General features: G+C 42.7%; 1 protein-coding gene across 4 annotated transcripts in view; it reads left to right on the forward strand.

Moving 5' to 3' along the window:
• Positions 1-27,968, forward strand: part of OSBPL10 (oxysterol binding protein like 10) — a 329,028-nt gene that overhangs the window by 230,699 nt on the left and 70,361 nt on the right. For all 4 annotated transcript variants that reach the window (XM_010354464.2, XM_010354465.2, XM_030932578.1 and 1 more), the window contains 2 exons: positions 6,535-6,745; positions 26,985-27,139. In XM_010354464.2, the coding sequence (XP_010352766.1) occupies positions 6,535-6,745; positions 26,985-27,139 (366 nt within the window). The remainder of the gene's footprint in view (positions 1-6,534; positions 6,746-26,984; positions 27,140-27,968) is intronic.

Consider the following 27,968-nt stretch of genomic DNA (forward strand, 5'->3'; position numbering starts at 1 on the left):
TGCAAAACCTAAAGTGTTGACTACGTGACCCTTTACAGAAGTCTGCAGACCCCTGCAGTCAGTGCATTGACCACCTGGTGGTCACTGTTTTTGAGATCCTGCCTTCTTCTGTTTACCTTTTTTTTGTTTGTTTCCTTTGGTTTATAGTGTACAGTGTGATATTCCTTATATTGGTTTCTCCCTTCTCTTTCTATGTCTTTTTCCTTTCTTCTTCTTCTTTGTAACGTTGTCATCTGTTTAGGCAGCACCCTCTCCCCACTGGAGCTGGATCCCTCTTCCTTCCGCTCATCTTGTCCATTATTGCCACCGTCACTCTCTTAGCCCTGCTGAGAGAAATGTGTGTTTGGAAGTGCTGTACACTCGATGGGGGTTTTCTTTCTCCACGCCCCTGAAACGGGGTTAACAGATACTTGGCAGTCACGAGCTGTTTGGGACTGGCCTACACAGGATTGTGTTTGTGGGTATGAGGAGCAGTGTCCCAAGGGGCTCAGGACCCTGCCTAAAGGGAACGCTTGGAGGGCTATCATTTTAGGGGTATGTTGTGCCAGGAGGTGTAGCACAAGGGACGTAGGCTTGGAATTCTAGGGCGAAGGTAGAATATCAGGTAGGAAAAGTCAGCAGCTCATGGAGAGAAGACAAAATTGTTCAGGTGTGAGACCAGGACTGACTGTGCCCCAACACTCAGAAGTTTGGAGAAGGGAGTTGCGATTGGAATGCCAGCTCTCCACATACCAACTTATCATTTGTTAATAAGACAAGACTGACTTTATTGTTTGCCACTGTGAGGGAAAACACCGCCTCCGCAGGGTGCTGGCTGTGTCACCAAGCCGGGAAGGCAAGGTCAGAATTTATCCAGAACTGGAAGTTTGGTTTACAATGTGGAGACTCGATTAGGATTAACATTAAGAATCAAGATTTAACAGTTCAGGATTAGTGAAAACAACAAGGCAAGGATTTTGAGACAAGGCATTCCAAGACTTTTAGAGGACAGAGTGTTGATGGTTTTTACTAAAGAGTTGATGGACATTTGGGGAAGTTCCTATAACAAATTATCAAACCAATTCTGGGATGGAGTCTCCTGGAAAATTAAAGAAATGCTCATGAGAGGAGTGGAGTAGGATAGTAAAGCCATGTTAATGCAGACAGTAAACTCTGTGTGTGTGTGTGTGTGTGTGTGTGTGTGTGTGGTTTTGGTTTAAAGATCCATAAAGCGGCCGGGAATGGTGGGTCACGCCTGTAATCCCAGCACTTTGGGAGGCCGAGGCGAGCAGATCACCTGAGGTCGGGAGTTCGAGACTAGCTTGATCAACATGGAGAAACCCCGTCTATACTAAAAATACAAAATTAATTGGGCGTGGTGGCACATGCCTGTAATCCCAGCTACTCGGGAGGCTGAGTTAGGAAACTCGTATGAACCCGGGAGGTGAGGCGGAGGTTGCGGTGAGCTGAGATCACACCACTGCTGTCCAGCCTGTGCAATAAGAGCGAAACTCCGTCTCAAAAAAAATAAAAAATAAAAATCCTTGAAGCATGGCTTTAAAGCTTAGGTGAGGACATTGGCCAAGTGAAGAAGTGCCTATGTTAACCAAGGACTGATCCCATGACTCAGAGGGGAACTTAGTGGGGACTCAGGAATTCCACCAGACTGAAGAGAAATGCCAAACCAAGGCCATCTGGTATGTGGCATCAAATTGTTCGGTCTCCTTCCAAGCCAGACAGATTGAGTTACTGAAGGCACTAGGGCACCAGTTGAGGCTCTGCCAACCAGAGAAGCAGCTTTGGTTTCTTTAGGGTTAGGAATATTTGTTTAGGAGCCGCTTTATGCTGAGCTTTTGGAGGGTAATGGAGGAGTGACTGAAATTGTCAAATTTGTTGACATCTGACCCATCAGGATTGGACTTTTCAGGGGCCTCTGAAACCTGTACCAGGGTTTATAGCTCAGAAAAATCCGAAGCAGTCTAGACAAATGAGGCCCTTATCTTCTTGCTGTCTACTGCAGTCCTTGCTTTAGCCAGATTTGAACTTGTTGAGCTAGATACCATTGGGTTTCGATCTTTGCATCTTCGTTTCAGCTTTTGTGACTTGCGTTTCCTCTTTCTGCAGCCACTGATGCTATTAACATTAACTCCTATGATTTGATTTTGTAATGCACGTGTCATCGTTTGTACTGTAAGAAACAGGTCATAGAATTTTTATTCCCTCTCTGAGAAGTTTCTTATCTGTGAAGTTCAACTTGACCTACATTTCATCTCTTTTTACAACCTCAGAGTTGATGTTTTCAGGTGGTTTATCTCTGAAATTTAATTTGAGGCTCTGTTTTTGTGCCTATGTTACAACATCATGATGCCCTGATGGTGGAAGCCAAATTCCAGAAAGAAATGAAAGTTTTGCTTTTTTTGCTTGTTTGTAAACAATCATGGATGATTCATGTTGGTGTGCCCTGGAGGAAGTATTTGGGGTTATAATTTGAAACTTCGTAACTAAAGCAAATGGTTCAACATTTTCTTAAAGGCTGGAAGATGTAGGTGAGTCTGTTTGCGGATGGTTGGGCTTTGCTCCTTTGTTGATAAGCTGGTAGGCACCTTGAAGGTGAGAAGGAGCCCTTTTTAAGAATTTGCTGTTGGTATTTTTGGTGCATTCAGCCTTTTGGTACCACATTTATCATCTCACCTGTGCCCTTAATGAAAGTGAGAGAGAGATGGACATAGCTAAAACTTGTTCTTTGGAAGTCTGATGAAGAGTCTTCATCAGTGCCTCCCAGTCTTAGCAAGTGTTAGAGCAGCAATAACTGTGATGCACAGCTCCAAAGCAAGAATGCCTACATTTCTTTCAGGGTTCAGTCAATTCTTTTGGATTCTCATGAAGCTAACATAAAGTGAAGATTGGCATAGATTGTGTCATTAAAGACTAGGGTTCTGTTTCACGTCTCATGGAAAATGAGAAGAAAATGAGTCTGTAGGAGGTGTGTACTGTGTGCCAATCACTGTAAAGCTTGTATTATTTTTAGCCTTCAGTTTCCCAAGAAAGAAGTCAAAGCCATGAGGTGCCTGGTTATTGATGTGTCTCTAGCAAAGGGTTACTCAAAAGGGCACTGTTAGTATTTTCAACAGCAACGTTCTTTGTTGTACGGGACTGTGCTCTGATTCAAGAGACCTTTAGCACTCCTGGGCCCTCTGCTTTCAGTGCCATAGTTCTTCCCCAGTCATCATAACTGCCGAACACACCCACTGCCTTTAAAGGCTACCTACCCTTGCTATTGGCAATAGGCTCTCAGTAAATACTGATGAATGCTTTTTATTTTTAATTTGTTTGTTTGTTTGTTTATTTATTTTGAGACAGGGTCTCACTCTGTCGCCCAGGCTGGAGTGTAGTGGTGTGGTCACAGCTCACTGCAGCTCCCACCCCCTGGGCTCAAGGGATCCTCCCACCTTAGCCTCCTGAGTAGCTAGGACCGACCACAGGTGCACCATCATGCCCAGCTAACTTTGTTTTTTGTTTGTTTGTTTGTTTTGGTAGGGATGTGGTTTCATTATATTGGCCAGGCTGGTCTCCAACTCCTGGCCTCAAGTGATCTGCCCGCCTTGGCCTCCCAAAGTGCTGGCATTACAGGCGTGAGCCACCACTCCTGGCTTGAATGCTTTTTTAGAGAGCTAGTGCGTGGATTCCATCTCTGAGCATGTGCATCTGTTGTAATAGAGAAGAATATCCTCCAAGCTGGTTTCATGTTTTTATTACCTAAGATTTTCACAATATCTGATGTTTATGAAATAACAATATTTATCCTATACTATATAATTGGAATATAGTTCTTTTTGTTGATTAAAAATGAGTATATACCATATAGTTTATGGCCTGATTTTATTCACCTTTTCTGTTAAGCATTATGGCCTCATTCATAATAATAAAAACATAATGTATCATGTTTCATCATGATTTCTTCTTTCTTTTCGGTACATTTTTCTAAGACAGGGTTTTATAGTAGGAATTTACAGAAATGCTGACTACAAACAGCTCGAAATCCATTTCTCCCTAACTGTTAGCATTTATACATATAAATGACAGAGAATACATAGACATTTTATCTTCTTTGAAGTTAAATTTAACTAGTTGGCAGTATTTCTTGGCAAACTGATAATGGAGGTATTATCCGTTACTAAATCTTCAGCCATATTATGTTCATCAAGTATTCTGTAGACTGTATGTCATAAATGGATTCTTTTGCACTTCAGTGAAGGGGGGGGACTTGGATTCATTCATTCATTCAATAGGTAGATACTTATAGTACTTGGGATACATCAGCGAGCAACACACATGATGATTCCTGCTTGCACACTAGCATAAATGAATATAATAAAGAAATTACAAGTTAGTTTGGAAGGAGGTAGATGCTGTGGATAATAAGATTGGTAAGGAAGACAGATGTGCCTGGGGTTGGGCTGAAGGTGCAATTTTTTTTTTTTTTTTGAGACTGAGTCTTGCTCTGTCGCCCAGGCTGGAGTGCAGTGGCACGATTTCGGCTTAATGCAACTTTCACTTCCTGGGTTAAAGTGATTCTCCTACCTTAGCCTCCTGAGTAGCTGGGATTACAGGTGCCCGCCATGACGCCTGGCTTATTTTTGTATTTTTTGGTAGAGACAGCGTTTCACCATGTTGGCTAGGCTGGTTTCAAACTCCTGACCTCAAATGATCCACTGACCTTGGCCTCCCAAAGTGCTGGGATTATAGGCATGAGCTACCATGCCTGGCCTGTAGGTGCAATTTTAAATGAAGTGGTTTGGGAAGATTTCTCAAAAAGGTGACTTTTATTATTTTATTTTATTTGCTGATATATATATATATTTTAGATGGCATCTCACTCTGTCACCCAGGCTGGAGTACGGTGGCGCCAGCTCAGCTCACTGCAAACTCTACCTCCTGGATTCAAGCTATTCTCCTCCCTTAGCCTCCTGAGTAGTTGGGACTACAGGCGCCTGCCACCACGGCCAGCTAAGTTTTGTATTTTTAGTAGAGATTGGGTTTCACCATGTTGGCCAGGCTGGTCTCAAACTCCTGACCTCAGATGTTCCACCCACCTCCCAAAGTGCTGGGATTACAGGCGTGAGCCACTGCACCCGCCTAAAAGGATGACTTTTAAACAAAGACCTGAAGAAGAAATGAGTACTTACTGAGCTTTCCTTATTTATAGGCACTGTTTTAGGAGCCAGAATGGCTAGGTAGATCTTCTGTAATGTACAAAAAACAATTTGCATGGCCAGATTATGGATGTGTACACTAAGACGAGAACGCTCAAACCACATCTGTGGAACATGTCTCTTAAAATTAATCTTTTAAAAAAAATCATTTTGAAGTCATCGCCAGTAGCAGGTATTCGTTTCAAAAGGAAAGAGAAAAAAGGCTAAGCAAAAAAGGAATGAGCTTTGTGTCCAAGTCCAGTAGTCCTTACAGAATTACTGCTTCTTCCCACTGGTGACATCATGGTGACAAGGATCCTCCAGGGGTGACAGTGACAAAGTAGGAGATGTTGCTTCAAATAAAAACAGCTTTTGTGGAGAAGCTTAAAACACAGTGGACCAGAGAACAGGAATTTACTCCTGCTTCTGATGTCAATGGGCTTTGTGACCTTGGGCGGGTTGCTCAAGCTCCTCCACTTCTTAGACCTGCTAATTATTTGTTAGACATGATGTCTAAGCACTTTATATACATCATCCTGTTTAATGGGATAAGTTATAAAACATGAGGAGGATGAACTTCACAAGATAACCGTTAAAGTCCTTTTCTAGCTCTTGTGTTCCTTTCTTTCTGACTTGTTAGTTCAAAGACATGATTAGACTACTGTTTGTATGATAAGCTTATGAATTGAAGCCAGGCCACAAAATATGATTATTTGTCATAGCTAAAGCCATGGAGTAGGACTGGCTCCAGGATTCCTGGTTTTTCTCTTCCTGACATCTCTCATGGTGTTAAGAAGGTCATGTCCTGTTTAGCATTTTTTATTTGCAAGTGAGTGAAGGGGGCTCAGCACTGGTTTCATTGTGATCTCCTTTGTACAAACACCAGCCCCAGATTTCCCTTCCGCTTCGTGAACTCTGAACAGGACTACCAAAGAGTTAAGGACTGGAGCTGGAGGAAAAGCAAGGAGGAAACCTTGCTCTGAGGGACAGCCACAGCGCGCCTGCTGTCTCAGGTAACCTTCTGTAGAAAAAGAGCTCTAAAGGTGGTTGCAAGGACGCTTTCAATGTATTTAGTATTGACTTACCTCCAGAAGATCTGTAAAATGATATACCCAGATGGCCCTGATGGCCCCTTTTAGCTCTAAAGTTCAAAAATTCTCTTTTGATTAGAGTGCCTTTGGATAAATTTGCCTAGACAGATTTCACCCAGGATTGAGTATTTATCAAAAGACGAACGTGCACCAAACACAGTGGCTGACCCTCAGCCAGTTTTACCCACTTCTGTGGTTTAACTGCCGCCTCCCCAGCCTGTTGAAAGAAGAGCTTCTGCCCCTCACCTCCTTACTGTCGTCTTGTTTCGTAGATGATGAACCAGGTGGAAGGGCAGCAGAAGAACCTCGTGCACGCCATTGAGTCCCTGCCAGGGTCCGGCCCCCTCACTGCCTTGGACCAGGACCTGCTGCTCCTGAAAGCTACCTCTGCTGCCACCCTCAGCTGCCTTGGGGAGTGCCTCAACTTGTTACAGCAGAGTGTGCACCAGGCGGGCCAGCCCAGCCAGAAGCCAGGAGCCTCGGGTAAGACCGCCGGTAGCTTGTCCATGTTTAGGATGAGTACACACACTATGTGTGTGTGTCCCATTGTCTTCCTCTTTTAATTCCATCCATTTCTCTGTGATCCATCCATCTATCCTTATATCCAAGTGTTTCTACTGCGCTTCCTCTCTACTGTTTGGGATGTATTTTTATGTTACAAGTTACAAATGTAACATTTTATGAAAAATGTAATTCTGCATTCATCTCTCCTGCCCTTCCTCTACTGTCTGGGATATATTTTTATTTTACAAGTTACAAATGTAACATTTTGTGAAAAATGTAACTAAAATATTTACATAAATACTATGGAACACCTTTCAGACTTGCTGACATCACATTATAAGTCTCATTCCATTCATGACATTTGCACTCAGCATTCTGTTTTTTTGTTTTGTTTTGAAATAGAGTTTTTGCTCTTGTTGCCCAGGCTGAAGTGCAGTGGTGCAATCTCAGCTCACTGCATCCTCCACCTCTTGGGTTCAAGCGATTCTCCTGCCTCAGCCTCCCGAGTAGCTGGAATTACAGGCATGCGCCACCATGCCCAGCTAATTTTGTATTTTTAGTAGAGACGGGATTTCTCCACGTTGGTCAGGCTGGTCTTGAACTCCCAACCTCAGGCGATCCTCCCGCCTCAGCCTCCCAAACTGCTGGGATTACAGGACTCAGCATTCTGTTTTTAAGATCCACTGGCATGCAGCATCTGGTCCATTATTTCCGTGGTGTTGGGTCCACCACATTATACCCAGCCACTCTCAGATGACAGATAATGCACATTGCTTCCAGCTCTCTGCCCCACTCACCTCGCTGCAGTAAACATCCTCTTGCCTGTCCCCTCACGAGGAAACCTCTGGAATACACACCAGGAGTATTTCTAGCTCTTAATCAAGAAACTGGAGATAATAATGCGCTTCCTTGAGATGCCTCAATCCTTTTGGAGGAAGGTTTAATCAATGAGCAGATATAAAGATATTTGTGAAGATTAAGATAAAGGTAAAAATAGCTTGAGATTGGTTATGTCACATACAATTATAAAATATTATAATGAACAGAATAACAGCAGCCTTATTGTGCTTTGTTGCCCAGGGGTCACTTAATTAATGAAGGAATGAGGCAAGTTAGGTGATAGGAAGTAAAGCCAGACTATGAGTGATAGTCCTTATATTTCATGCTTTCCCCAACTGCCCTTTGTCCTTTGTTTCACTGAAGCGTAAAAGGGACGTTGGTTTTTCAGAGTAGACTGTGTGGGGGTAATGTGGTTTTCTTTTTGTAAAACCCACTATCATTTACTGAACTTGGCCTTTGCTACATGTTTTCTGAAATCTTTACAAAGTAGGTATGATTATGTGAATTGTTCAGATGATATGCTGGGACACGGAACTATTAAAAAACTTGCCCAAGGCCACCCAGCTAAGTGGCAGAACGAGGGCAGAACCAGGCTCTTTCCACTGTGGCAGGCGTCTTCCCCACCTGGGGTTCTTTGTTCAATCCAGAACAACCACTCAGCGGGTTCAGTCCCCCAAACTGAGGCTGGGAACAGTGTCTTGTGAGCATTATAATTCTCTCAAGGCAGGTGTATATATGTTTTTAGAAAATTTCAGACTTCAGAAAAGTTGCAAGAATAGTATGAAAAATGCTCACATATCCCTCTACAAATTCCTCAAACAGTAACGTTATGATATTTACTTCATCTTTTCCCTATATTTACATATTACAATTTTCTAACCACTTAAGAGTAAATTGCAGACATCATGTCCCTTCACTATTAAATGCTTCAGTGTGTATTTCCTTTAAAAAAAGGACACTCTCCTCTAAAGAGAGCACAATGATCAAAATCAGTAAATTAACAAGAGTACAATCCTCTTTGCTGGTTAACCCATTGATAGCCTTGATAGCAAAATAAAACAATCTGGGTGCAGAATCCAGTCTGGGAGATTAGCGCATATTCAAGCATGGAGCAAAGGCACCCAAACCTGCTTTTCTACTTTTCCTCTTGCTTCTCAGCTTTAAGAATGAATCTCAAATGCAGAAGCTCAATGAGGCTTTTTGACATTTTCTGATCTGGAAGGAGCCTCAGTGACCCCCATTGAGGCCTGAACACAAATTTGGAGTGAGACTGGAGACTTTTCAAAATTTCTGTGGTCTCTTTTGCCCTGTATTGTAACTTGTAGCTTCTGCAACATAATAGGCTCATTCCGAGAATCTTTCACTAGTAAATACAAGCTTGAATCATTTTCTTTTTCCTAAAATTAATCCCTCTTGAAAAAAATATTTCTTCAGGGCTTCCTAGGAAATTTTTTTTTTTTTTTCTTCTTCCTAACTTTCATTGGATCTCTGGCATTTTTAAGGGCCCAGAGGAACAAAGCTCAAATGGATGCATTTCAGAGGTGGTGACAGGTTGAAATGGAAATTATTGGAAAAAGGGGAGACCAAGAAGTGTCCCTGAAATTATGTCACATCAGGTGCTACCTCCTTCATGTCCTCCCTGTGCTCTCTCTTCCACCCTTGACTCTCACTTGCCCTTCCTCCCTTCCTCCCTTCCTCCCTTCCTCCTTTCCTCCTTTCCTCCTTTCCTTCCTTCCTGATGGAGTATCACTCTGTCACCCAGGGTGGAGTGCAATGACACAGTCTCAGCTCACTGCAACCTCCGCTTCCCAGGTTCAGGCAATTCACCTGCCTCAGCCTCCTGAGTAGCTGGGATTACAGGTGCCCACTACCCCTGGCTAATTTTTGTATTTTTAGTAAGGACCGAGTTTCTCCATGTTGCCCCGGCTGGTCTCAAACTCCTGACCTCAGGTGATCCACTCGCTTTGGCCTCCCAAAGTGCTGGGGTTACAGGCAAGAGTCACCATGCCTGGCTGGCCCACTCTCCTTCTTTTGAGTTGTTTTCATCGAGAAACTTCGCTGAAAGTTGGAGAATACAGCATGAAGCGTCACAATGACTACTTTGCTTCCTTGTTATCTTACCCTTGTTACATGTCATATTCCATGTAACAGCCCCTGAAGTTTTAAAACAACCTACTGTGTGTCTTAAATCTGTGCTACACATTGGGGGAAAATAGAATTACTTCTCGCAGGAAAAACATCATAGTTGTCTGCAGTTGAAATAGAATTCCAGAATCTCAAGCTAGTGGGCTAAGAGAATAGAGAATACGTTGGCCCTGGGAGTGCTGCCATAAAATGTGTGTGTTTAGACACTTGGGGCTCTCAGGGTTGATAGTTGCTATAGCAGCTGCCTGACACACATTGATAAAAATATAATGGTTATGTCTAAGAAGTGCCAGGTTGGGCTGATGGAAATCAAAATCTCATTAAAGTGAAACGCTGGCATGGTTTCATTTCAGTGTTCAATGGGCAGGAAGGCCCGTCTTACCTGAAGCATACCAAATACTCATAGATTGTTCCTGCATGATGGCTCTTTGCTTTCTGATCCTTGCACTGTTTCTTTTTTTTTTTTCTTTTTCCTTCTGTCCCTTTTCTGAATAAAAAATGATTTATGATATACAAATATTTCATCTTGTATAGCATTTAATTGTGTCTTCTGGGATATATGTTTGCTTTGGAGCTTTTGTCTCCAATTTTGGCTCATTACGCTGTTTTTGTTTCAAACACACTGCCAACCAGACTGAAATCTGAGAATACTTCAGTATTCATCTGCCTCCCAGCTATTCATTTGGGCTCCCAGACCTGTTTCTGATGTTATCTCCAAGATATACTGGGTCTGAAGTGCTTCACTTAGCTTCCGTTTATGGAGAGGTGTGTAATTAAAATTAAAAAAGTAATTTGGCCGGGCGTGGTGGCTCGTGCCTGTAACCTCAGCACTTTGGGAAACCGGGACAGGTGGATCACTTGAGGACAGGAGTTTGACCAGCCTTACCAACATGATGAAACCTCGTCTCTACTAAAAATACAAAAATTAGCCAGGTGTGATTGGTGGACACCTGTAATCTCAGCTACTCAGGAGGCTGAGACAGGAGATTCACTTGAACCCTGGAGGCGGAGGTTGCAGTGAGCCGAGATGGCACCGCTGTACTCCAGCCTGGGGGGACAGAGAAAGACTATGTCTTAAAAAAAAAAAAAAAAAAAAGATAATTTGACTTTTCGGTCAAGACTTAAATTATGCAGCTCTTTTACCATTCCTGGTGGCTTCTAAATCGACTTCAGCAGCTTGATGGAGGTAAACAGTTGATGGACAGGGGACTGGGTATCTGTTTTCTCCAGCCTAGATGTGTGCTTTCCCTGTGCTGTGGGGAAGAGGCGGGCAGAACCACGCTCAGAACTGGAAAAGGTTGTGCTCTTTGGGAGCCTGGGCTTTTCAGGTGGGTTTTAAGTGTGGGAGGAAACTGGGCCTAGAAAGTGATCTGAGGGTACAGAGTACTCTGCCCTCCATGCTTCTGGTTGGTTTGCTATTTGCTTGCAAGCCTTAATCTAGATAACATGGTTTGAGTTCGGGCAGATGCCTGTAACTAGACAAGCCCATTCTGGTCCAGGTAAGAGCTGCCATTAGCAGCATGACGGTGTAAAACAGGCTTGGGGAAGGACACTGGAGTCATCGCTGCCAGAGCTAGTGACGATGGAACCTTGGCAGAATGCAGCAGAATGCAGTAGACGACACAGGTGCCCTTGAAGACAAACAGGGACAAAAGATCAAGAGAATATATTTGAGAGGCGAAGAACCAGAGCAGAATTTAATATACTTTCCTGAACTCATCCTTGCCATAACGCTTCATCCTCTTGAAAGATGAGTGGGGAGTGTCAGTTAATAAGCCAGTTGCATTGGTCTTCCCATTTTGGGGTTTGGCCAAAAGGACCAAATAAGTGAGACTGTCATAAGGACCCTTGGCTCTTCTGGCTGTTTGTCTTCTTGCTTTTGTGGTGCTTTACGTTTTTCCAGAGACCTCTTCAGACTTGCATTTTTCATCTCTTTTCCACCACTTAGGGACTTCCTTTGCTTTCTTTGTCTCTTATACTTTCTTTCCTGACACCTACTGCTTTTGGTGAAGATTTGCCCCACTTACAGTCACCTTTCTTTATTTTATGATTAGAAGCTAAGATAGAAATATGATAATTCAGTAAATAGGCGTATTAGTTTGTTTTCACAAGACTGGGCAATTTATAAAAGAAAGGGGTTTATTGGACTTACAGTTCCACGTGGCTGAGGAGGGCTCGCAATTATGGCAGAAGGCCAGGAGAAGCAAGTCACATCTTACGTGGATGGCAGCAGGCAAAGAGAGAGCTTGTACAGGGCAACTCTCGTTTTAAAACCATCAGATCTCGTGAGACACATTCACCATCATGAGAACAGCATGGGATAGACCTGCCCCATGATTCAGTCATACCCCACTGGGTTTCTCCCACAACATGTGAGAATTATGGAGAGCTACAAGATGAGATTTGAGTGGGGACACGGAGCCAAACCATATCAATAGGATATCAGGAGAAGAGGAAAAACTAGCATTGCAGAGTATTTCAGATATGTGTTTTTTTTTTTTTTAAATTTTTTACAACTGTCTAAACAGAGTTTTTGAGTGCCAACTTCTCCCTGAAGAAAGCAGTTAGAGGCTGGGCACAGTGGCTCACACCTGTAATCCGAGCACTTTGGGAGGCCAAGGTGGATGGATCACGAGGTCAAGAGATAAAGACCATCCAGGCCAACATGGTGAAATGCCGTCTCTGCTAAAAATACAAAAATTAGCTGGGCATGGTGGCACGCGCTTGTAGTCCCAGCTACTTGGGAGGCTGAGGCAGGAGAATTGCTTGAACCCAGGAGGCGGAGGTTGCAGTGAGCCGAGAACGTGCCACTGCACTCCAGCCTGGTGACAGAGCGAGACTCCGTCTCAAAAATAAATAAATAAATAAAAATAAAACAGTTACCAAGGCCCTGGCTTTCCACTGGGAATATGTCTTATGGTTTCAAGTGAAAATTCAATATTTTTGTGAATGTCAATTTCTATTTTGGAAAACCATTTTATGTTTACTGAACCTGGGAAGCATGAATTCACTGTTACAGGAAGAGGAAAGACCTTCCAGGGGCCATCACCTATCACTGGCCTCTGGGCAGAGGCCTTGTAGCTCTCAACACTCTAAGTAAGGCTTAAAATAAGGCCAAGGATAGATTAAGACAATTCCACCGTCAAACCTTTGCCCTTAAAACTGGTGTTTTTCTCTTAGTCTCCTTATGATTTTTGTTTTTATTTCCATGCTGCTTTTCGTGTTTTGTATTTTGCTATACAGATTGTATTTCTTTTACCCTTCTTTAGTATTTTGCCGAAGAAATATGACACATATATATAAATTCTAGTAGTGGTCATATTAAGTTTTTCATAACCATTCTTTTCTTTCTTTCTTTTTCATTTTAAGATACAGAGTCTCACTCTGTTGCCCAGGCTGGAGTGCAGTAGCTCTTCACAGGCACAATCATAGTGCAGTCTAGCCTTGAACTTCTGGGCTCAACCAACCCTCCTGCCTCAGTCTCCTGAAGAGCTGGGACTACAGGTGTATGCCACCATACCCAGCTTCATAAGCATTCTTTAACCTATTTCTTTTGGTAGTCCTCAAAGGGATGATGGAATACTTCTTGAATCTTTTCTTTAGTGATGAAGACAGGGCAAACTTTAACTTCCTCTGCCCCTCTATTCTGCTTTCCAATTTTTGCTATTATGATACGCAGGCTATTGTTATTAATATTTTAATATTAGTATAATACTTAGATAATGTAGGATGACTAATTCTTTACAAAAATAATATGTGACTTTAATATTCAGTTACATAACCATGCTTAGAAATATTATTCATAGCAGCCAGGCGCGGTGGCTCATGCCTGTAATCCCAGCACTTTGGGAGGCTGAGGTGGGTGGATCACAAGGTCAGGAGTTCCAGACCAGCCTGGCCAATATGGTGAAACCCCATCTCTCCAAAAAAAATACAAAATTAGCTGGGCATGGTGGCGGGTGCCTATAGTCCTAGCTACTCAGGAGGCTGACCCTGGAGAATCACTTGAACCCGGGAGGCAGAGGTTACAGTGAGCTGAAATCGTGCCACTGCACTCCAGCCTGGGCAACAAAGCAAGACTCTGTCTTTAAAAAAAAAAAAAAAAAAAAGTATTATTCATAGCCTATTCTGGAGCTGGGACCAGGGTGAGATGAAAGAGACACTAGTCTTGAGTGCAAAATTCAAAAAGGTGTCAAAAGTTTCAGTAGTTAAGATAAAAAGATAAAGTTAAGTAGTTATGTTTTAATGCAATATTTTTAACCAAAATTAATGCAAAAACAATTGATAATGAACAAAATATCGAAAGTTTACATAAAGACAGTGTCTTAGCTTGGGCTGCTATTATAAACAACTGTAGACTGGGTGGCTTAAAGAACAAAAATTTCTCACAGTTTTGGAAGCTGGAAGTTTAAGATCCAGAGTCCAGTCTCCTAGGCCAAAAGTTTCTGGTGAGGGCTCTCTTCATGGCTTGGTGACAGCCATCTTCTTGCTGTGTCCACACATGGCATTTCCTTGGTGTGTGAACCTGGAGGGCAACCGACCTCTGGTCTGTCTTCCTCTTCTTTCAGCACTCGTCTCTCTTCCTCTTTTTTCAGGGACACTAATCCAATTGGATCAGGACCCTACATTTTTTATGTCATTTAATTTTATTAATGTGAAGGCCCTTTCTCCAAACTTGGTCACATTGGGGGTTAGGACTTCAACATATGAATCTTGGGGGGGTAACATAGACATTGAGTCTATAGCAGAGAGGATCTGATAGGATGGAGATGAGGGTGAAGTGAGGCTGGGTACTGTAAGACTTTCTCTCTTCCTTTTTTCTTCCTTCCTTTGTCCCTTTGTCCCTTCCTTTCCCTCCTCTTCCCTTCTTTTCTTATTTCAATTTTAAAATATTGTGTTAAAATATAATTTACCTCAGCCAGGTATAGTGGTGCATACCTGTAGTCCCACTTATTTGAGAGGCCAAAGAAGGAGGATTTTTTGAGCCCAGGAGTTCAAGATTGTGGTGTGCAGTGATCACACCTGTGAGTAGCACTGTGTTCCAGCCTGGGCAGCATAGTGGGATCCTGTCTCTTAGAAAAAATTACACTTTATCTCGATTACTGATTTTCTTGATGCTTCCTTTTATTTTACACCTGAGGTGAATGTCTTACTTGCCTGACTATAGTGCCAGCCCTGCTCAGCTCTGCGTTTAACTGGGTTCATTGCTTACTACCAGTTTTTTTTTTTTTTTTTTTTATGACTTCCCCATTTCTTGAGTTCTTAATTCTGCTTCTTTTATCCATACATTGGGAAATGTTTTCAAGTTGTTTTTCCTGCAGGAAGAATCATTTCTGAGTCTCTGCGGTGCTGCTGAGAGGGCACATGGTGCGGAGTGTAAGAGTCTGGGCTGGGGAGCTCAGCTGCACGGGTTTTAATCTGGATTCTACCACTTACTAGTTCTTAATGCCTTTGTTTCTTCATCTGTCAGGTAGGCATGGTAGTAATAGGTACGTGCCTCATGGGTCACCGTTACGATTAGATGAGACAAAGCACAGAGAGTATATACAACAGTACTTGGCACCTAGCAAGAGCTCAATAAATGTTGGCCATTCTTACCAAGGGAAAGACATTTTGGCTGGGGATGAATGTTATCCCCCAGCTCCCCAATCCACTCCAAATCTGTCCGTTTCTATTTACATTCTTCTGTTTGCCTATTTATCTTTTGGCATTTAGTGTTGTCGCAAAATTCAAGACTGATTTTTTTTTTTTTCCTTTAAGGCAGGTCTAGTTTTTCTGCTTTCGTGATTGGAAAATGTTTCTCTTGATTTTTGTTATTCAAAAATGTTGCCAAACTTCATAAACTAGGGATTCATTATACTAGTCTACTTTTGTGTGTGTTTGGAATTTCAGTAATAAAAAGCCCGAGAAAATACCGGCAAGCTGCGATATTTAGATGTGCTTTTTTTCCCACTGATTTTGCTGGAGTGTCGTGGCTCCTTTCAGTAGCCCCCACAGCTTTCTATTCAGCGCAGGACATGTATTTATACTTACATTTTTGTCTGTCCATTGATATGGTCTCTCTCCTTCAGGAACATGGATCCTTTATCTCTTGGATCTCTGTTGTGCATCTTCTCTTTTTTTTTTTTTGAGATGGAGTCTTGCTCTATCACCCAGGCTGGTGTGCAGTGGCTCAATCTTGGCTCACTGCAACCTCTGCCTCCCGGGTTCAAGCAATTCTCATGCCTCAGCCTCCCAGGTACCTGGGATTACAGGTGCGTGCCACCATGCCTGGATAATTTTTGTATTTTTAGTAGAGACAGGGTTTCCTCATGTTGGCCAGGCTGGTCTCGACCTCCTGACCTCAGGTAATCTGCCCACTTCAGCCTCCCAAAGTGCTGGGATTACAGGAATGAGTCCCTGCACCCAGCTTTTCTCTATTGTTTTCTGCCTCATGATTGTCATCTGTGTTTTTTGCAACTGCACATAGGTAGAGGCTCCTTATCTCAATACATTACTTATTTGACTTTCTGTAGTGTTGATCCCACTATTTCCTGTTCTCACTTATTTGACTTTCTGTAGTGTTGATCCCACTATTTCCTGTTCTCAGTTTTAATTTTAATTCTACTGATGTTGGTTTAGTTTCCTCATAATAATTCCTTGATGCATCCATCTCTCTTTTCACCTCAGCCTGTTTTCTTCTTCTGGTTTTCTGTTCTTGTTTCATAGAGGGTGCTTTGTCCTATATTTATATGCTGAGGAAACACCTTTCCTGGTGTTTTCTCTAACACCTGTGTTAGAAATTTTATATGTGTTCTTCCTCTTAGCCTTCTTTTTTTTTTTTTAATTATACTTTAGTTCTAGGGTACATGTGCACAACCTGCAGGTTTGTTACATATGTATACATATGCCATGTTGGTGTGCTGCACCCATCAACTCGTCAGCACCCATCAACTCGTCATTTACATCAGGTGTAACTCCCAATGCCATCCCTTCCCCCACCCCTCCCCACAATAGGCCCCAATGTGTGATGTTCCCCTTCCCATGTCCAAGTGTTCTCATTGTTCAATTCCCACCTATGAGTGAGAACATGCAGTGTTTGGTTTTCTGTTCTTGTGATAGTTTGCTGAGAATGATGGTTTCCAGCTGCATCCATGTCCCTACAAAGGACACGAACTCATCCTTTTTTATGGCTGCATCGTATTCCATGGTGTATATGTGCCACATTTTCTTAATCCAGTCTGTCACTGATGGACATTTGGGTTGATTCCAAGTCTTTGCTATTGTGAATAGTGCCGCAATAAACATACGTGTGCATGTGTCTTTATAGCAGCATGATTTATAATCCTTTGGATATATACCCAGTAATGGGATGGCTGGGTCAGTATGGTATTTCTAGTTCTAGATCCTTGAGAAATCGCCACACTGTTTTCCACAATGGTTGAACTAGTTTACAATCCCTTGAACTAGTTTACAAGGTTTGTAGTTCTCCTTGAAGAGGTCCTTTACATCCCTTGTAAATTGGATTCCTAGGTATTTTATTCTCTTTGAAGCTATTCTGAATGGGAGTTAATTCATGATTTGGCTCTCTGTTTGTCTGTTACTGGTGTATAAGAATGCTTGTGATTTTTGCACATTGATTTTGTATCCTGAGACTTTGCTGAAGTTGCTTATCAGCTTAAGTGAAGAGTGTAAAAATGTTCCTATTTCTCCATATCCTTTTCAGCACCTGTTGTTTCCTGACTTTTTAATGATTGCCATTCTAACTGGTGTGAGATGTTATCTCATTGTGATTTTGATTTGCATTTCTCTGATGGCCAGTGATGATGAGCATTTTTTCATGTGTCTGTTGGCTATATGAATGTCTTCTTTTGAGAAGTGTCTGTTCATATCCTTTGCCCACTTTTTGATGGGGTTGTTTTTTTCTTGTAAATTGGTTTGAGTTCTTTGCAGGTTCTGGATATTAGCCCCTTGTCAGATGAGTAGATTGCAAAAATGTTCTCCCATTCTGTAGGTTGCCTGTTCACTCTGATGGTAGTTTCTTTTGCTGTGCAGAAGCTCTTTAGTTTAATTAGATCCCATTAGTCAATTTTGGCTTTTGTTGGCATTGCTTTTGGTGTTTTAGACATGAAGTCCTTGCCCATGCCTATGTCCTGAATAGTATTACCTAGGTTTTCTTCTAGGGTTTTTATGGTTTTAGGTCTAACATTTAAGTCTTTAATCCATCTTGAATTAATTTTTGTATAAGGAGTAAGAACAGGATCCAGTTTCAGCTTTCTACTTATGGCTAGCCAGTTTTCCCAGCACCATTAATTAAATAGGGAATCCTTTCCCCATTTCTTGTTTCTGTCAGGTTTGTCAAAGATCAGATGGCTGTAGATGTGTGGTATTATTTCTGAGGGCTCTGTTCTGTTCCATTGGTCTATATCTCTGTTCTGGTACCAGTACCATGCTGTTTTGGTTACTGTAGCCTTGTGGTAAAGCTTGAAGTCAGGTATTGTGATGCCTCCAGCTTTGTTCTTTTGGCTTAGGATTGTCTTGGCAATGCAGGATCTTTTTTGGTTCCATATGAACTTTAAAGTCGTTTTTTCCAATTCTGTGAAGAAACTCATTGGTAGCTTGATGGGGATGGCATTGAATCTATAAATTACCTTGGGCAGTATGGCCATTATCATGATATTGATTCTTCCTATCCATGAGCATGGTATGTTCTTCCATTTGTTTGTGTCCTCTTTTATTTCACTGAGCAGTGGTTTGTAGTTCTCCTTGAAGAGGTCCTTTACATCCCTTGTAAATTGGATTCCTACGTATTTTATTCTCTGTGAAGCTATTCTGAATGGGAGTTCATTCATGATTTGACTCTCTGTTTGTCTGTTACTGGTGTATAAGAATGCTTGTGGTTTTTGCACATTAATTTTGTATCCTGAGACTTTGCTGAAGTTGCTTATCAGCTTAAGGAGATTTTGGCTGAGATGATGGGATTTTCTAAATATATAATCATGTCATCTGCAAACAGGGACAGTTTGACTTCTTCTTTTCCTAACTGAATACCCTTTATTTCTTTCTCTTGCCTGATTGCCCTAGCCAGAACTTCCAACATTATGTTGAATAGGAGTGGTGAGAGAGGGCATCCCTGTCTTGTGCCAGTTTTCAAAGGGAATGCTTCCAGTTTTTGCCCATTCAGTATGATATTGGCTGTGGGTTTGTCATAAATAGCTCTTATTATTTTGAGATACATTTCATCAATACCAAATTTATTGAGAGTTTTTAGCATGAAGGGCTGTTGAATTTTGTCAGAGGCCTTTTCTGCATCTCTTGAGATAATCATGTGATTTTTGTCTTTGTTCTGTTTATATGCTGGATTACGTTTATTGATTTGCGTATGTTGAACCAGCCTTGCATCCCAGGGATGAAGCCCACTTGATCATGGTGGATAAGCTTTTTGATATGCTGCTGAATTCAGTTTGCCAGTATTTTACTGAGGATTTTTGCATCGATGTTCATCAGGGATGTTGGTCTAAAATTCTCTTTTTTTGTTGTATCTCTGTCAGGCTTTGGTATCAGGATGATGTTGGCCTCATAAAATGAGTTAGGGAGGATTTCCTCTTTTTCTTTTGATTGGAATAGTTTCAGAAGGAATGGTACCAGCTCCTCCTTGTACCTCTGGTGGAATTCAGCTGTGAATCCGTCTGGTCCTGGACTTTTTTTTTGGTTGGTAGGCTATAAAATATTGCCTCAATTTCAGAGCCTGCTATTGGTCTATTCAGGGATTCAACTTCTTCCTGGTTTAGTCTTGGGAGAGTGTAAGTGTCCAGGAAATTATCCATTTCTTCTAGGTTTTCTAGTTTATTTGCATAGAGGTGTTTACAGTATTCTCTGATGGTAGTTTGTATTTCTGTGGGATCAGTGGTGATACCCCCATATCATTTTTTATTGCGTCTATTTGATTCTTCTCTCTTTTCTTCTTTATTAGTCTTGCTAGCAGTCTATCGATTTTGTTGATCTTTTCAAAGAACCAGCTCCTGGATTCATTGATTTTTTTTTTTGAAGGGTTTTGTGTGTGTCTATCTCGTTCAGTTCTGCTCTGAACTTAGTTATTTCTTGCCTTCTGCTAGCTTTTGAATGTGTTTGCTCTTGCTCCTCTAGTTGTTTTAATTGTGATGTTAGGGTGTCAATTTTCGATCTTTCCAGCTTTCTCTTGTGGGCATTTAGTGCTATAAATTTCCCTCTACACACTGCTTTAAATGTGTCCCAGAGATTCTGGTATGTTGTATCTTTGTTCTCATTGGTTTCAAAGAACATCTTTATTTCTGCTTTCATTTCGTTATGTACCCAGTAGTCATTCAGGAGCAGGTTGTTCGGTTTCCTTGTAGTTGAGCGGTTTTGATTGAGTTTCTTAGTCCTGAGTTCTAGTTTGATTGCACTGTGGTCTGAGAGACAGTTTGTTATAATTTCTGTTCTTTTACATTTGCGGAGGAGTGCTTCCAACTATGTGGTCAATTTTGGACTAAGTGCAGTGTGGTGCTGAGAAGAATGTATATTCTGTTGATCTGGGGTGCAGAGTTCTGTAGATGTCTATAAGGTCTTCTTGGTGCAGAGTTGAGTTCAATTCCTGGATATCCTTGTTAACTTTCTGTCTCGTTGATCTGTCTGATGTTGCCAGTGGGGTGTTAAAGTCTCCCATTATTATTGTGTGGGAGTCTAAGTCTCCTTGTAAGTCTCTAAGAATGAACCTTAATGAATCTGGGTGCTCCTGTATTGGGTGCATATATATTTAGGATAGTTAGCTCTTCCTGTTGAATTGATCCGTTTACCATTATGTAATGTCCTTCTTTGTCTCTTTTGATCTTTGATGGTTTAAAGTCTGTTTGATCAGAGACTAGGATTGCAACCCCTGCTTTTTTTTGTTCTCCGTTTGCTTGGTAGATCTTCCTCCATCCCTTTATTTTGAGCCTATGTGTGTCTCTGCATGTGAGATGGGTCTCCTGAATATAGCAAACTGATGGGTCTTGACTCTTTTATCCAATTTGCCAGTCTGTGTTTTAATTGGACCATTTAGTCCATTTACATTTAAGGTTAATATTGTTATGTGTGAACTTGATCCTGTCATCGTGATATTAGCTGGTTATTTTGCTCATTAGTTGATGCAGTTTCTTCCTAGCATTGATGGTCTTTACATTTTGGCATGTTTTTGCAATGGCTAGTACCAGTTGTTCCTTTCCATGTTTAGTGCTTCCTTTAAGGTCTCTTGTAGGGCGGGGCTGGTGGTGACAAAATCTCTAAGCATTTGCTTGTCTGTAAAGGATTTTATTTCTCTTTCACTTATGAAACTTAGTTTGGTTGGATATGAAATTCTGGGTTGAAAATTCTTTTCTTTAAGAATGTTGAATATTGGCCCCCACTCTCCTCTGGCTTGTAGAGTTTCTGCCGAGAGATCTGCTGTTAGTCTGATGGGCTTCCCTTTGTGGGTAACCTGACCTTTCTCTCTGGCTGTCCTTAACATTTTTTCCTTCATTTCAAGTTTGGTGAATCTGACAATTATGTGTCTTGGAGTTGCTCTTCTCGAGGAGTATCTTTGTGGCGTTCTCTGTATTTTCTGAATTTGAATGTTGGCCTGCCTTACTAGGTTGGGGAAGTTCTCCTGGATGATGTCCTGCAGAGTGTTTTCCAACTTGGTTCCATTTTCCCCCTCACTTTCAGACACTCCAATCAGACGTAGATTTGGTTTTTTCACATAATCCCATATTTCTTGGAGGCTTTGTTCATTTCTTTTTCCTCTTTCTTCTCTAGACTTCTCGCTTCATTTCATTCATTTGATCTTCAATCGCTGATACTCTTTCTTCCAGTTGATCGAGTCAGTTACTGAAGCTTGTGCATTTGTCACGTAATTCTCGTGTCATGGTTTTCATCTCTGTCTGTTAGTTTATGGCCTTCTCTGCATTGATTATTCTAGTTATCCATTCTTCCATTCTTTTTTCAAGATACTTAGTTTCTTTGCACTGGGTACGTAGTTCCTCCTTCAGCTCTGAGAAGTTTGATTGACTGAAGCCTTCTCCTCTCAACTTGTCATAAATCATTCTCCGTCCAGCTTTGGTCCATTGCTGGCGATGAGCTGTGTTCCTTTGGAGGGGGAGATGCGCTCTGATTTTTTGAACTTCCAGCTTTTCTGCCCTGCTTTTCTCCCATCTTTGTGATTTTATCTGCCTTTGGTCTTTGATGATGGTGACGTACTGATGGGGTTTTGGCGTGACTGTCCTTTCTGTTTGTTAGTTTTCCTTCTAACAGTCAGAACCCTCAGCTGTAGGTCTGTTGGAGTTTGCTTGAGGTCCACTCCAGACCCTGTTTGCCTGGGTATCAGCAGCGGAGGCTGCAGAAGATAGAATATTGCTGAACAGTGAGTGTTGCTGTCTGATTCTTGCTCTGGAAACTTCGTTTCAGTGGTGTGCCCAGCCGTGTGAGGTGTGTGGTGTTGGTCTGCACCTAGTGGGGGATGTCTCCCAGTTAGGCTACTCAGGGGTCAGGCACCCACTTACGTAGACAGTCTGTCCGTTCTCAGATCTCAACCTCCGTGCTGGGAGACCCACTGCTCTCTTCAAAGCTGTCAGATAGGGTCATTTACATCTGCAGAGGTTTCTGCTGCTTTTTGATTAGCTATATCCTGTCCCCAGAGGTGGAGTCTACAGAGGCAGGCAGGCCTCCTTGAGCTGCGGTGGGCTCCACCCAGTTCGAGCTTCCTGGGGGCTTTGTATACCTATTTAAGCCTCAGCAATGGCAGGCGCCCCTCCCCCAGCCTTGCTGCTGCCTTGCAGTTAGATCTCAGACTGCTGTGCTAGCAATGAGGGAGGCTCCGTGGGCGTGGGACCCTCTGGGCCAGGTGTGGGATATAACCTCCTGTTGTGCCGTTTGCTAAGACCCTTGGTAAAGCACAGTATTAGGGTGCGAGTGACCCGATTTTCCAGGTGTTGTGTGTCTCAGTTTCCCTTGGCTAGGAAAAGGGATTCCCTTCCCCCTTGCGCTTCCCAGGTGAGGTGATGCTGCTTCACCTCTTGCTGTTTGGGCTGCACCAGCTGACCAGCACTGACTGTCCGACACGCCCCAGTGAGATGAACCTGGTACCTCAGTTGAAAATGCAGAAATCACCCGTCTTCTGGGTCACTCGTGCTGGGAGCTGGAGGCTGGAGCTATTCCTATTCGGCCATCTTGCTCAGGATCTCTTTCCTCTTAGCCTTCTTGAGAATATTTTTTTCCCCAAGCTCTGTACAGTCCTTTTTATTCACTCCATGTGAGAATATTTTTGCCTTCATCTCCAAGCGAGACAGGTCTATCCAGCCTCCTAAACCCATGATCATTTTTTTTTCTTTTGAGATGGAGTCTCACTCTGTCACCCAGGCTGGAGTGCTGTGGCCGGATCTCAGCTCACTGCAAGCTCCGCCTCCCGGGTTCACGCCATTCTCCTGCCTCAGCCTCCCGAGTAGCTGGGACTACAGGCGCCGCCACCTCGCCCAGCTAGTTTTTTGTAGTTTTTAATAGAGACGGGGTTTCACCATGTTAGCCAGGATGGTCTCGATCTCCTGACCTCGTGATCCGCCCGTCTCGGCCTCCCAAAGTGCTGGGATGACAGGCTTGAGCCACCGTGCCCGGCCACCCATGATCATTTTTTAAAAGCAGCTGAACTGATCTGAGATGGGCATCTTTCTCATGCACTGGCTGTTTGATGTTCTGAATCCATAGGGTCCACAGAAAGCTGTGCTCCCCAGCATGCATTGCCACCTTTCCTTGTCTTGTCCTGGTCTTTGTCTGTCCCAAGATACAGCGTACCACTGCCAGTTCAAACTCTACTTCTTGCCCTCTTGTGCCCTAGGTTGCCATATCTGAATAATGTTGGAGTAGAGGGGAGGGAGGCACAGAGTTGAGGTATGGGAAGAATGACGGGGACTTTGTCCTGATTGCCTAGGCAAGCAGATGTCTTTTCTTCCCACTAGTGTTTCATTTTGTTTAAAGACAGTCTTACTGTGTTGCCTGGGCTGGAGTGCAGTGGCATGATCATGGCTTACTGCCTCAAACTCCTGGGCTCAAGTGATCTTCCCACCTCAGCATTCCAAGTAGCTGGGACTACAGGCATGTACCACCATGCCTGGCTAGTTTGTTAATTTTTCGTAGAGACATTGTCTCACTGTGTTGCCCAAACTTCTTTATTTTTAAAAAGATTTCCTAACTGCTCTACAGGATGTTTACTGCTTGTGTAATAAAGCAAAGAATTTTTAAATAGCACCCCTATATCTATAGAACAACTGTTTGGTATTTTAGATCTGAATCCAGTTTGAGGTTTCGGAGGCAGGAATTGGTCAGCAGGAAAGGCAAAAGGTATCTGTCCGCCTCTCTTATGGCAGATTGCAGTGTCTTGAATCCTGGGTTGGTTTTCTTAGTTCAGCTCCATCTGCCTTGCTATTTGCAGACATTTCTCTCAAGTTCTGGTATTAGTGCATCTTTAGCCTTTGGTTTTAGTGTTGTGAGTTTTTACCTTTTAAAAAATAACATGAAGTGCTGCTATATGGATGCTTTTTTTTTTTTTTTGCCATTAAGAAAACATTGTAGTCAAATACACGTAACATAAAATGCATCACCCTGACCATTTTTATGTGTACATCTCAGTAGTGTTTGGTACATTCACATTGTTGTATAACCAATCTCCAAAACTCTTTTCATCTTGCAAAACTGGAGCTCTTTACCTTTTAAACGTTAACTCCCCATTCCCTCCCATCCACTCCTCAGCCCCCGGCAACCACCATTCTATTCTCTGTCTTTTGGCCATTTTTTATTTGTTAATTTTTAGGAGGCTATGACGTGCACTCTTCTTAAAGTTTTCTATCTCTGATTTATTCAGCACATTCATATTGAGTGTACACTCTTTGCTAAACATGTTCATGGTTCTGGGGACACTGCTGTGAGCAAGGGCGGTATTGTTCTTGTCCTCAAGGAGCTGACATTCCAGGGAGGAAAGAAAATCAGCAAGTGAATGAGTGCGCTAGTGAGTTCAGACAATGCTAAGTCCTGGGAAGACAGCAAATGGCGATGTGACAGAGAGTGCCTTTGGGGTGCTGTTTTGGCCAGGGAGGTCCCAGAAGGCCTTTCTGAGCAAGTGATATTTTAGCTGACCCCTGGATCTATACAGGATACTTCCTCCCCGATGTAGAAGGACTGGAGGAACAGCCCTTTGGGAGGAAGGAACAGCATGCACAAACACTCTGAGACTGTCATGAACTTGGCACATTTGAGAAATGGAAAAATATACTGATGTGACTTGAGCATACTAAGCAACGGGGAGAAGAGAACAAAATGAGGCTGGGCAGGTCATAGAGCAAAGCCAGGCAGCTTAGATTTTGTTCCAATTGCAATGTGGGGCCTTTATTAATTTATTTATTTTGAAACAGGGTCTCTCATTGTCACCCAGGCTGGAGTGCAGTGGTGCAATCATGGCTCACTGTAGCCTCGACCTCCTGGGCTTAATATATCCTGCCACTTTAGCCTCTCAAGTAGCTGGGACTATAGGTGCGTGTCACCATGCCATGCTAATTTTTGTATTTTCTGTAGAGACAGGGTTTTGCCATGTTCCCCAGGCTGGACTCAAACTCCTGGGTTCAAGTGATTTACCCGCCTCAGCCGGCATCCCGAAGTGCTGGAGTTACAGGTATGGGCCACCGTGTCTGGCCCACTTGAGGCTTTTAACAGTAGAGTTATGTGACCTAACACTTGACATTAAAAAAGATTTTTGCATAAAAATACACTTGAGTTGGATAATACTGCATACAGCAGCATACAGATGCATAAGCACCGCACATACACGGTCTCTTCATCTGCCGCTGACAACCAGATTCCCCTGGGGATACATCAGGAAAGTCTGGGATACCTGTAGACTTTTCTTTGAGTAATTCTAATGAAAAGGCTGACAGATAGTATTGCTTTATGGATGGAACATCTGAGACCCTGAAATATTGAATTGTAGTTCATGAGTCATTCTCTACTTTAGCCTAATTTTTCTTTATCATTTATTCTTGCTCTTAGACTTAGAACAGAATCTACAGAGTGTCAGTCAGCTAAGCTTGAGACTTACCTATTTTTTGTTACCTTTTTTGGAGACGGGGTCTTGCATTGTCACCAAGGCTGGAGTGCGGTGGCGTGATTTGGGCTTACTGCGGCCTTGACCACCTTGGCTCAATAGATCCTCCCACCTCAGCTACCCAAGTAGCTGGGACTCCAGGCTTGTGTCACCACACCTGGCTTATTTTAATATTTTTTGTAGGGATAGGGTTTCGCCTTGTTGCTTGGGTTGATCTCCAACTCCTGGGCTCAAGCGATCCTCCTGCCTCAGCCTCCCAAAGTGCTGGGATCATAGGCATGAGCCTCTGTGCCCACCGAGACCTATTTATTTGAATGGCAGAATTGCTATGGGGTAAAGAAATCCACCTCTGCCAACATGGCACTTGTATGCATATGTAACAAACCTGCACATTGTGCACACGTACCCTAAAACTGAAAGTATTAAAAAAAAAAAAAAAAAGAAATCCACCTCTGGTTACTCCTGTTTCCATTAGTAGGTGTATAAAATATTCTACAATAATGAGTGACCCTTAAAAAAATATTAGAGTAAAAGTCTCTACCCCTCCTCCCACAGGGAGTTGGTGGAGGATTCGAAAAATGGCTTTTGGTTTACCGGACTGCCATTTGTAAAAGTGTTTCTTGCTCGAATGGAATGAGTACCTGTGTGCTTGGTGATGGGGCTTCCTGACATCTGCCACACCAAGCCACGTCTGAGGGCAAGGGTGGCATCCTGTGCTCACACTGCAGGCATCTTTTCTGAGCCATGGCCATTGTGTCACTTGGAATTCAAACCCCATTTTGAGCAGTCTATTTTTGATAGAATCTGACTTTTCATTGTGACTATTTAGAAATTTTTTAAAAGTTAAAACAAAACAAGAAAAACACCTTTATCTGGCTTTGGTAAATAGCGATTGTTTTTGTCCACTGTTGGGGAGTGCAACAGCCTGTGATGATTCGGATCCTGATATTAGACAGAAACTCGTTCCTAAACAGATGGTCAGAATCTGCACTTGGTACTTCATTCAAAACAAGCCCTCTGTGTTTTACATCATGCCCTTTTCAAGCAGGTCTCTTCAGACAGTGGGTACGAATATTTCATGACCTATAGATGTTTAATTTGGAAAATACTTGGCATCATTCTAGATCTTTATTTCAGAAAACACCCTGGGATGGCACGGGCCCAAGTCACATTCCACAGAGCAGCTGAAAAATGGGACACTTGGCTCTTTGCCATCAGCCAGTGCCAACATAACCTGGGCCATTTTACCAAACTCCACTGAAGACGAACAAACCTCACAGCCAGAGCCAGAGGTAAGCGTGCAGTCCTGTCAGTGCATTCATGGCTTGTGTTATCGCTTGTTCAGAAATATAGTAATTATATTTGTAACTTGCTCATCTCTTTGTTTCAAGAGGAGACAAATTAAAAAATGGAAGAATTGCCTGGAGAGACAAAATCAGCTATGTGCATGCCCGGCACTTCTCTTGTTCGTGTGTCTGGCAGCTGCTATGGGTGAATTGTGATCCTACAAATGAGGAATCTCCTATTTTCATAGAAATAGGAGTCATTTTAACTTCAAGTGGGAGAAATTCTAACAGACCCATTAACATGATGCCTATTGACATGATGGGAGCAGTTACAATATATTATGTTGCTCCCCTGAATAATGGCTTTTTCGTGTGGTTCCTGCTAATACAAGCTCTTGCCTCACATGCTCGACTCCTGCATGCTCCTGAAGCCAGGCCGGTATCCGTGGGGCCATGGGCAACACTCCTTTTGGGCACTGAGCTGCAGCCCAGGTTCAGGCTGCCGAGGTTATGCACTGCCTCGTCAGGAGAGCAGTCCTTGCAGATCCTGGTGACCAGCCAGGCTCCAACAGGCTTCATGGACTTTCTGTCATCTGCCCTCGGCTGGGCTCTCCTAACTCTGCCTCTAAGTGGCAGCTGGAGGGGAGCGAAATGCGGTGTCTCCTTTTGCCAGTATTATTTTGTGTCCTGAGTCCATTTTTGTTTTTCTTGTTCTTTTGATGCACATGATATACTCTTGATACGGTCTCTTGAACTGGGCAGAGGCCTTCTTTAACCATGCGTTAGAGGTTGTTCTTAATTTCCATTGAAATATTTTTCGCCTGAAAATTGTAGA

The sequence above is a fragment of the Rhinopithecus roxellana genome, chromosome 1 (genome assembly GCF_007565055.1).
Source record: "Rhinopithecus roxellana isolate Shanxi Qingling chromosome 1, ASM756505v1, whole genome shotgun sequence".
Taxonomy (NCBI): domain Eukaryota; kingdom Metazoa; phylum Chordata; class Mammalia; order Primates; family Cercopithecidae; genus Rhinopithecus; species Rhinopithecus roxellana.